At 43.0% G+C, this 11049-nt stretch overlaps 1 protein-coding gene across 4 annotated transcripts in view; it reads left to right on the plus strand.

Moving 5' to 3' along the window:
* Positions 1-2060: 2060 nt before the first annotated feature.
* The window catches only part of RUFY2 (RUN and FYVE domain containing 2), a 47372-nt gene continuing 38383 nt past the window's right edge, over positions 2061-11049 (plus strand). Inside the window, exons 1-3 of one of the 4 annotated variants that reach the window (XM_007456464.1) lie at positions 2061-2163; positions 5623-5796; positions 9654-9771. In XM_007456464.1, coding sequence (XP_007456526.1) covers positions 2160-2163; positions 5623-5796; positions 9654-9771 — 296 coding nt within the window. In that variant the 5' untranslated portion in view covers positions 2061-2159. Of the gene's footprint in view, positions 2164-3357; positions 3502-3831; positions 3938-5622; positions 5797-9653; positions 9772-11049 lie in introns of those variants that run through there. The other 3 variants (XM_007456463.1, XM_007456462.1, XM_007456465.1) reach the window with 3 other exon arrangements.

Genomic DNA, 11049 nt, shown 5'->3' on the forward strand with positions numbered 1-11049 from the left:
TGCGTCCCCTGCATTGGAAGGTGGATTCTTTACCACTGGACCACCAGGGAAGTCCCAAAACTATGTAATTCTTAAAAGAGAGTATCTTCATGACCTTGGAATAAGGAGGATTTCTTAAGACACTAAGGCATAAACTATAAATTCACTACAAGAAAATTAAGAACTTATATTTAATCAACAGTTGCCATAAGGAGAGAAAAAAAATTAGCCAGAAGATAGTGGCAACACATAACTGACATCAAATTAGTATGTAGAATATTAAGTAACTTACACAAGCCAATAAGAAAAAGGTAAGCCAATAAGAAAAAGGTAAGTCAATAGAAAAACAGGCACCATTTCTTTGCAAAAGTGAAATTCCAAATAGTAAACATAGGTAAAGTGCTCAATGTCCTCAGTAATGAGATAACTAAAAAACAAACCTGCCATGCAATCACCTACCCACAAGACGCAAAAAATGAAAAAATCCTCAAAATTCTAAGCATTAGAATGGACACAGCAACAGAAAAACCACGCTGCTGATAGGAGTGTAAATTATGAGAAATTTTGAAAACAGTTTGGCATTATCTAGTAAATTTTAAAAAAGGCATACCTGATTTCTAGTAATTGTATTCTTATTTACATGCCCTAGAGGCTCTCCTGCATATAGGGACCAGGAAGTATGTAAACCTGAAAACACCCTAACCTGGAAACTCCTCATGGACATGGATGATGTTGAACAAAAGAAACAAGTAATGTTCGTAATGTTATTCCACTTGTGAAAAGTTTGTAGACAGGCAAAAATAAACTACATTGATTAGGGGCACATACTTACGTGGTAGTAACATGCAGAAAAGCAAGGAAACAGTCGTCATAGAAGTCAGAATCGTATTTATTAATACTTCTAGGGGGATTGTGGCTAAAGGCCTTTCCCCCAGGGAAGATGACTCTCCTGATCTATGCCCTCTTGATCTGGTGGTGTTTTCCCAGCTGTTCACTTTATGATTCTTTCAATGTATATATGCTTTATAAATTTTTATCCATGTATGATTATCTCACAATAAAGAAAATTAAAAACCAAAAGAAGTAAAGAAACATAATAGAACGGTATGCTGACCAGTGTGATGAAGAGATAAACATCGCTCTATTTCCTCGAAATATCAGTCTATTTCTAACTCATCCCTGCCAATGCAGGGGACACAGGTTCAAGCCCTGGTCTGGGAAGATCCCACATGCCGCGGAGCAACTAAGCCCGTGAGCCACAACTACTGAGCCTGCACTCTAGAGCCTGCACGCCACAACTACTGAAGCCCACATGCCTAGAGCTCGTGCTCTGCAACAAGAGAAGCCACTGCAATAAGAAACCCGTGCACCACAACGAAGAGTAGCCCCCGCTCGCCGCAACTAGAGAAAGCCCGCGTGCAGCAACGAAGACCCAACACAGCCAAAAATAAAAAATAAAATAAATAAATTTAAAAAATATATTCTTAAAAAACAAACAAAAAAAACAATTGCCGATCTAACTAGGTAATAGCTCAGTTTCCCCAAATTGATATAACTTAAACCTAGTGTCATCTGACCACGAGAGTTTTTACTCCCTGAAATGAGAAAACGCTGGCTTTATCTCTGAACCTTTCCCTCGATTACTGAGACCATTCCTCGTTGCTTTTTATAAACCAGTGGATTCACTGGTGGTCCCCTGCGAGTTAGTTGGTGAAGAAGGGAAGTGGTCAGGTGTGTTCGATTAAACCCAGCCTGACCCAGTGGACGAAAACGTTTGCACGTGACTCTCATCCCCTTGGAAATGCAGCCCTAGCGCTCCGGCGAGGCCCCCAGGGTGAGAGACCAGGGTCCGCCCCCCTGCTCCTCCACGCGAGGTCCTCCTCCACGCGAGGGCCTCCTCCACGCGAGGGCCTCCTCACGCTCCTTTTCCTTCTCCTTCCGCTCCGGCTGGACCCGAAGTGGCTCAGAGAGGGTGGATTTCTCCGCTGCCGGCTTCAGGCTCCGCGGCCCCCCGCCCCACTCGGGCGCCGCGGGACCGCCCGGCCGTCCTCCCGCCGCCGGGAGCGCTGTGGGCCGCAGCGGGCCTGGTCTCAGACGCCGTGGCGGCCGCCGCTCGCCTGAAGGGAGCTGCTGGCGGGGCCCAGGGAGTCCCCGCCCGAGACCGCGCCGCCGCCGCCGCCATGGGTAAGGGGAGCACGCCGAGAGCGGACGCTCGGCCCTCCGTGCTGGGCCGAGGGCTTGGCCAGGCCAGGAGGACTGGTGCTGTGGGCATGGAGGCCTCAGGGTCGGGACTGGGGTCCGAACCCGGGTTTGGGCCTGGGCGGAGGCAGCCGGGGACGCAGGGGCGCCCGCGGTCGCCATGGCAACGCGCGGCCGCCCCTTGTTCCCCCTAGCCCCCTTCCCTGTTCAGGGGCCTAATGGCAGAGGTTTGGTGGTCCGTCGGCTTACAGGGAGCGAGGACAGGGCCGGCCGGGGTGCAGCTCCCGGGTCGGGGGAAATAGTCGGGGACGGGCGATCCTGCCAATGCAGGGGACACAGGTTCAAGCCCTGGTCTGGGAAGATCCCACATGCCGCGGAGCAACTAAGCCCGTGAGCCACAACTACTGAGCCTGCACTCTAGAGCCTGCACGCCACAACTACTGAAGCCCACATGCCTAGAGCTCGTGCTCTGCAACAAGAGAAGCCACTGCAATAAGAAACCCGTGCACCACAACGAAGAGTAGCCCCCGCTCGCCGCAACTAGAGAAAGCCCGCGTGCAGCAACGAAGACCCAACACAGCCAAAAATAAAAAATAAAATAAATAAATTTAAAAAATATATTCTTAAAAAACAAACAAAAAAAACAATTGCCGATCTAACTAGGTAATAGCTCAGTTTCCCCAAATTGATATAACTTAAACCTAGTGTCATCTGACCACGAGAGTTTTTACTCCCTGAAATGAGAAAACGCTGGCTTTATCTCTGAACCTTTCCCTCGATTACTGAGACCATTCCTCGTTGCTTTTTATAAACCAGTGGATTCACTGGTGGTCCCCTGCGAGTTAGTTGGTGAAGAAGGGAAGTGGTCAGGTGTGTTCGATTAAACCCAGCCTGACCCAGTGGACGAAAACGTTTGCACGTGACTCTCATCCCCTTGGAAATGCAGCCCTAGCGCTCCGGCGAGGCCCCCAGGGTGAGAGACCAGGGTCCGCCCCCCTGCTCCTCCACGCGAGGTCCTCCTCCACGCGAGGGCCTCCTCCACGCGAGGGCCTCCTCACGCTCCTTTTCCTTCTCCTTCCGCTCCGGCTGGACCCGAAGTGGCTCAGAGAGGGTGGATTTCTCCGCTGCCGGCTTCAGGCTCCGCGGCCCCCCGCCCCACTCGGGCGCCGCGGGACCGCCCGGCCGTCCTCCCGCCGCCGGGAGCGCTGTGGGCCGCAGCGGGCCTGGTCTCAGACGCCGTGGCGGCCGCCGCTCGCCTGAAGGGAGCTGCTGGCGGGGCCCAGGGAGTCCCCGCCCGAGACCGCGCCGCCGCCGCCGCCATGGGTAAGGGGAGCACGCCGAGAGCGGACGCTCGGCCCTCCGTGCTGGGCCGAGGGCTTGGCCAGGCCAGGAGGACTGGTGCTGTGGGCATGGAGGCCTCAGGGTCGGGACTGGGGTCCGAACCCGGGTTTGGGCCTGGGCGGAGGCAGCCGGGGACGCAGGGGCGCCCGCGGTCGCCATGGCAACGCGCGGCCGCCCCTTGTTCCCCCTAGCCCCCTTCCCTGTTCAGGGGCCTAATGGCAGAGGTTTGGTGGTCCGTCGGCTTACAGGGAGCGAGGACAGGGCCGGCCGGGGTGCAGCTCCCGGGTCGGGGGAAATAGTCGGGGACGGGCGATGACTTTTCAGGTTTGGGGGTGGCGGAGGGAAGTGTCTCAGGTTTGGGCTTGGGTTCCAGACGCAGAGGGCGGGAGAGGGGCAGCGATGCCGCGCAGGACCCCGGGTGAGCCTTCCGTGAGGGTGTTGGGGCGCCCCGAGCCCTTGGGCAGCCTTGCTGGCTGGCAGGCAGGGGGGCAGGGAAGGGGTTCTACAGGCAAGATGCGGGAACCGGCCTTTGGGCGCGTGTGGGGGCCGCAGCCCGGGCGGGGCGCGGCTGGGTGCAAACGCTCCTCTACTCGGGAGCTGCCGGCGCCCACCAGGACCTACCTTCGAGCAGTTATAAAGGCGCCCTTTGTCTGGTTGTCGCATCGTACATTACGGATTGTGATGGGCACTGTTAAGAAAAATGAGAATTGCTGCAGATTATGAAACATCGACTGGTTTCGTCCCCGAAAAAAGAGGGAGTCATACCACGATGTATATTTGAAGCAATGATGTCTTGTGTGGAGATTCTCCACCAGCTAGCTTGGTCGTAGCAGTTGTGACTGTTTGCATTTTAAGTTGCTTAGGATTGTGTCACACTTCACGCCTGGCTATCTGTGGTCAGAAGTAAAATACTAGATCATTGGGATCCCTGGACTTTATCCAGTGAAGGAAAAACGGACATTTGGTTTACTTGGACTAGTAAATTTGTCAGGGATTATGAGACAGTATACTAAGTGCTTTATTTTTTTACACTTCATTTTGGCATCTGTGTTTGCTGAAAATATTTCTGCCAGTCACAACAGTGATGAGAGTATGGGGAAGCATCTGAATTTATAAGAAAACTGAGAATAAAATTTGTGGGAAAGAAAAATTTTTGTGAATTGAAAGTATCAGGTAAAATCAGTTTTAAAAAAATGCATCAATTACCTTGATATTCAACTGGATCAGCTGTGTGGAAGGTCAGGGAACCTTAAGGTGAAACTGGACCCTGCTTTTATTTCCTCTGGGAAAATAAAGGAGTCCTGCAATACAGAACTACAATTGGAATGAAAAGAGACAAGATAGAAAGAGGGTTAAAATGAGTGAGAGTTGAATGGCTTCTCTTGTGTCCCCCTATTTTATTTACCTGTCATGTTTGTTATGGGTGAAATTGGAATCTTAGAATTTTAACTACCTTTTATTTTATTGCCAGTTTATTCTGAACATTTTTTTGCTTTTGAATTCATCTTTGATGGTTCCTGCTGTCTGCCTTTGCGTGAACCCTTAAACATGTTGTCTGTTACTCTTATCTCCAGAGAAAGATTTAAAAAAACTCATTCTCGGGCTTCCCTGGTGGCGCAGTGGTTGAGAGTCCGCCTGCCGATGCAGGGGACACGGGTTCGCGCCCCGGTCTGGGAAGATCCCACATACCGCGGAGCGGCTGGGCCCGTGAGCCATAGCCGCTGAGCCTGCGCGTCCGGAGCCTGTGCTCCGCAACGGGAGAGGCCACGACAGTGAGAGGCCCGCGTACCGCAAAAAAAAAACAAAAAAAAAGAAAAAACCCCCCTCATTCTTCCTGAAGAGGTACCACAAAAGTAAAATAAATACCCTAGAATAGCCAATTTGCAGGATCTTGAGAATAATTCATAAACTGGCTGGAGTGAGCATTGTTCTATGGTATGCATGAGAGACATAAAAAGAAGTTAGGGGTGTATGTTAGGAAGACTTACTTGTCCACCAAGGAAAAACAAACCACTGTTGGTTTTACAGGGGAAGGAAGGGGTTTGTATAGTTGACAATGTCAGTTCTTGCAAGTGATGTTGGACTCCTTTCTTGTGCTTTCAGCTACAAAAGACCCTACAGCTGTAGAGAGAGCAAACTTGTTAAACATGGCTAAACTCAGTATTAAAGGACTCATTGAATCTGCTTTAAGCTTTGGCCGCACTTTGGATTCTGATTACCCCCCCTTGCAGCAGTTCTTCGTTGTTATGGAGCATTGTCTGAAACATGGTCTTAAAGGTATTGTGAGATTTTTTTTTAAAAAAACCAACTATAGAACCTCCCCCCTCCCATCTTAAATATGCTTGAAAATGTGATTTTTTTTGAGGCCATAATTACTGTTACTTTAAAAGTACTGGGTGGGTTGGTTTTAGGAGAAAATACCCTACTATTTTATGTTTTCTAATGGGTGGTCTTCAGAAAATCCTTAGTTGTTAGTGTTTTGTAAAAAGTGTATTTGTATACTCTTTTGTTTAAAAAAAACAAATTATTTGTTTATTTGGCTGCAACGGGTCTTAGTTGCAGCATGCCAGCTCTTTGTTGCGGCGCATAGGCTTCTCTAGTTGCGGCGCACAGGCTCCAGAACACTCAGGCTCAGTAGTTGTGGCACGCCGGCTTAGTTGCCCTGTGGCATGTGGGATCTTAGCTCCCTGACCAGGGATTGAGCCCACGTCCCCTGCATTGGAAGGTGGATTCTTAACCACTAGACAACCAGGGAAGTCCCTGTAAAAAGTGTATTTGATTTTAAAATGTTTTCAACATACTCTGAGCTGATTTCCATTTTCTAGGACAACTATAGAGTTATATAGAAAATCTTAAGCTTAGTGATTCTGGTATGAACTATAATTACTAGTTTGAGCTCTCTTGAACAAATACATTAAAATAGTTGATTGTTGAAATATGAACCTCCTTAGTGCATGGAAACATATCTAGAAAAATTGTCTTCTGGATTGGGTTATTGTAGAAATGTGAGTGCTCCCTGAAAATGATGATAACAGTGGATACTGTATTCATCTATACATTTCATATTGAATTATTTTTATGTGTTTGTATTATATTACTGTTCTTTTACTTATAGTAACTACTTTGATCTCTGGTTCATATGATCAGAGCTGTGTAGAGGGCTATGTAAGAGTTGTGTACTAAGGTGACTATTAAAAAGGAAGAGAAGCTTGCTTCTGTGTTGGTATACCAGAAGCCTGGGTAAGTTGGAAAGTTCTTTTTTTAAAAAAAATTTTATTGAAATATAGTTGATTTACAATATTGTGTTAGTTTCAGGTGTACAGCAAAGTGATTCAGTTTTATATATATATTATATATATGTATATTTTATATATCTATATTCTTCTTTAGATTCTTTTCCATTATAGGTTATTACAAGATATTGAGTATAGTTCCCTGTGCTATACAGTAGGTCCTTATTGCTTATCTATTTTATGTATAGTACTGTGTATATTTTAATCCCAAACTCCTAATTTATCCCCCCCTCCTTTCCCCTTTGGTAACCATAAATTTGTTTTCTATGCTCTGAGTCTATTTCCCTTTTGTAAGTAAGTTCATTTGTATAATTTTTTTTAGATTCCACATGTAAGTGATATCATATGATACTTGTCTTGCTCTGACTGACTACTTCACTTAGTATTATGATTTCTAGGTCCATCCGTGTTGCTGCAAATGGTATTATTCCATTCTTTTTTATGGCTAATATTCCATTGTGTATATATACCACATCTTCTTTATCCATTCATCTGCTGATGCACACTTAGGGGGAGTTTCTGACTATGGCACCTGAGAGTAGGGGTAAATGTGGAAAGCAAAAGAAGAGATTTACCTAAACATGGTTTTAATAAAATGTACTTTAAACTGAGAAGGAGCCTTGGCATCGAAATTTGAGAAACCCTATATGTGATGTTATTAATGTATTCATTTTAAAATTAGTTTATATTTATTGAGATATAATTGACATATAACATATTAGTTTAATGGGTACAACACGATTCAGTATTTTTATATATTGTGAAATGATCACCACAATAAACCTAGTTAACATCCATTACCACACATAGTTACAAGATTTTTTTTCTTGTGATGAGAACTTTTAAGATTTACTCTTAGCAGCTTTCAGATATACAATACAATCTACAATACAGTAACTGTAGTCATTATGTATATTACGTCCCCAGGACTTCTTTTATAACTAGAAGTTTGTACCTTTTGACCATCTTTACCCATTTCATCCATTCCCATCCTCCAACCCTGGCAACCACCAATCTGTTCTGTGTATCTATGAGTTTGGTTTTTTTGTTTTTGTTTCTTCAGATTCCACTTTTTCTTTAATTAGAGTTAAAATAATTTTAAAAATTATATATAATATTATGTGAAATATGTCCTTTTTGTACATGAATCAAACAACATAGAAGCACATGGAGCAAAAACATAATTTCCCTTCATTCTCTTCCATTCATCTCTCTAAAGGAATCTTTGTCATTCTTCTAGCTCTTTTCTGTTTTTCTTTCTTTCTTTTTTAAATTGAATTATAGGTGATTTTTTCTTTTACTCTAAATAAAATAATGCTGTATTATTCTGTGACTTTCTTTTTTTCCCTATTTAAAAAAAAGAAAAACTTATTCTTATGGTTTGAAGATTTTGTCATTTACATAGAGGTCTTTATCACATTTTTAATGGCTGTAAAATATTTCATAGTATATGTATACCATGACTTATTTAACTACTTTCCTCTTAACGTACACTTAGGTGTTTCCAGTTTTTTATCATTAAAATTATGCTGTAAGGACATCTTTGGTTATATATGTTTATACACACGTGCTAAGATTTCTTTAGGATTCTTAGGAGTAGAATTATTGGGTCAAAGGATATAGGCAACTGATGTCTGTAAAGGCTTCACTGATTAATCAAGCAACAGTGAATGTGTTTATTTCCCCACATTTTTGCCTACTCTTGATATTCTCAGTCTCTGAATACTTCTTTTAATACATCAGGAAGTCAACAGTCTTATCTCAGGCCTTAAGTTGTAATTTGCTTTTTGAAAAACTTCCTTTTTATTAAAAAAAAAATAATAGTGACATAGGTCTTTATTTTCCCCCAGCCTGCTGAAATGGAATTGCCAAATAATGGCCATGATAGTTACGTTTTAAACTCTTTTCTGAATATATTTTCCTTTACTTCCCAAAATATCATGAGGCATATCCTAACAGTCAAATGCCTATCTTGATCAACCATTATAAAGCTACTTTGTGCTGATTGATTTTTCTCCCCCAGGGAAAAATTGCCTATCTTGCTGGCTTTTGGGTGGTGCATATGATAGGCACACTGGATCTACAGGAGGTCTGGTCAGTATTAGAAGGAAACATAGTGATTTCATGGTTTTATATTACTCGAATCTCACATTCAAATAAAAGGGAAAGTAAAGTCACAATTTTTTGTGTTTAAAAGTAAAATAACTATTTGTCCTTGGTTTATTGAATAAACTGGTAAAGATCAGCCTGCTAGGGCCACCAGTCTTATTTTTGTACCGGTAAAGAATGAGCCTATGGGACTTCCCTGGTAGTCCAGTGGTTAAGAATTGGTCTTGCAATGCAGGAGACACCGGTTCAATCCGTGGTCAGGGAACTAAGATCCCACATGCCGCAGGGAAACTAAGCCCATGCACTGCACCTGCTGAGCCTGCACACCACAACTAGAGAGCCCGTGTGCTCTGGAGCCCTCACGCCACCAACTACAGAGCCCATGCACTGCAACTAATGAGCCAGTGCGCCGCAGCTATCGAGAAGCCTGCGCAATATAAAATAAATATCTATTAAAAAAAGAAAGTTAAAAGAAAATGAGCCTAGTTGTTCTTCTACTTTAATTACCTACTTGCATATTTCTGATATGGAAAAATGACCAAGGTGCATATTTCTGATAGGGAGAATATCAGAATCAACAGGTTCCTGATCAACAGGGCTGTGTAGTGATAAGAGAGGAAAGGTCTGTGAATAATTATATGTTAAGTTAGAAATGTTGAAACTAAGTATTTAACATGAGGTTACTACAGTTTTGTAAGTTGAAGTTACATGCATTATATTTTCTTTTTAAAGTAAGAAAATCATTTTTGAGTTATAACAAAACTATATGGGGCCCTTTGGAACTGGTGGAGAAGCTGTACCCAGAAGCAGAGGAAATAGGAGCTAGTGTCCGGGATTTACCTGGTCTTAAGTAAGTAATCTTATTACTTGTTCCTCCCTCACCGTAGAAGTATATTTACTATTCCTTAAAAGTACGTCACAGTCTAGTTTATTATCTTCTCGCAGCCTTATGTAGCCTTCTTGCATTCTCTTCTAATAAGATTCTGTTTATTCTTTATGGCTCAGCTCAAATTTCATTTCCTTTATGAAATTTTTCTTAGCCCCTTCAATAAGAATTAAGTGCTGTTTCTTTTCTACTGCTATCATTATAGTCACTCTTATATCACTTACTTAAATTCTGCATTGTATTGCAGGAAATAGGAAAGTTCTTTTAAGATAGGATGTATCAATTATGCATTTCTGTTTCCTGAGTATTAAGCTAGTTTGCAGTAGTAGGCAGTTGTACTATTTGAAGACTGATTTAAGCTAAATCCAGGGCAAAGGCTCAGGAGATTTGAGTTCTCTGATAAGCCATTTATGTACCACAGGAGTTGTGCAAATTACTTTTTTTTATTCTTAAAATTGGGATCTATATTGTCATCTGCCTGTTTGCCTAGGTGAAGGTGCAGCCGGCCCTCAATATCTGTGGGTTTTGCATCTGCAGATACAACCAACTTTGGATCAAAAATATTCAAAAAAATTTTTTTCAGAAGGTTTCAAAAAGCAAAATTTGAATTTGCCACACCCTGGCAACTATTTACATAGTATTTACTTTGTATTAGGTATTATAAGTAATCTAAAGATGATTTAAAGTATATGGGAGGTTGCACATAGGTTATATGCAAAATACTATGCCATTTTATATAAGGGACTTGAGTATCCATGGATTTTGGTATCTGAGGGGGTCCTGGAACCAATCCCCCACAAATACTGAGGAAAAACTGTATGTGAAATGTCCTAAAAGCTGAATGTTCTAGCTAGTGACTCATGAGTGTTGAAAATTTTTTGCAGGTGTTTTGCTGTTAAGGCTAATGTTTTATGTTCTTCAGGGTGTGATTAAGATAGAAGAGCTTACTTTAGTTTATCTTAATTCTTGTGAATGAGATAACTTTTTTTTATGCTTACCATTTTTTGTCAGATTATCAGTTTGCTTTCTCTTAGCTTTACAATTTAGGGTTTTGTATGTTATAGGGAATATGGTAGTGTTTTCTGTTATCACAACATCCAAATGTTGGCAAGTTGTACTTAATTGAGTGATAAAAGTAAATAGCTATTCATTGAGTACTGTGTCAGGGTAACAGGATAATTGTTTTACAGGACTTATCTCATTTAGCACTTAAATCAACCTTAGGGTAGAGATTATTATCAT

This window comes from Lipotes vexillifer, unplaced genomic scaffold, assembly GCF_000442215.2.
Source record: "Lipotes vexillifer unplaced genomic scaffold, Lipotes_vexillifer_v1.1 scaffold520, whole genome shotgun sequence".
NCBI classification, from domain to species: Eukaryota; Metazoa; Chordata; class Mammalia; order Artiodactyla; family Lipotidae; genus Lipotes; species Lipotes vexillifer.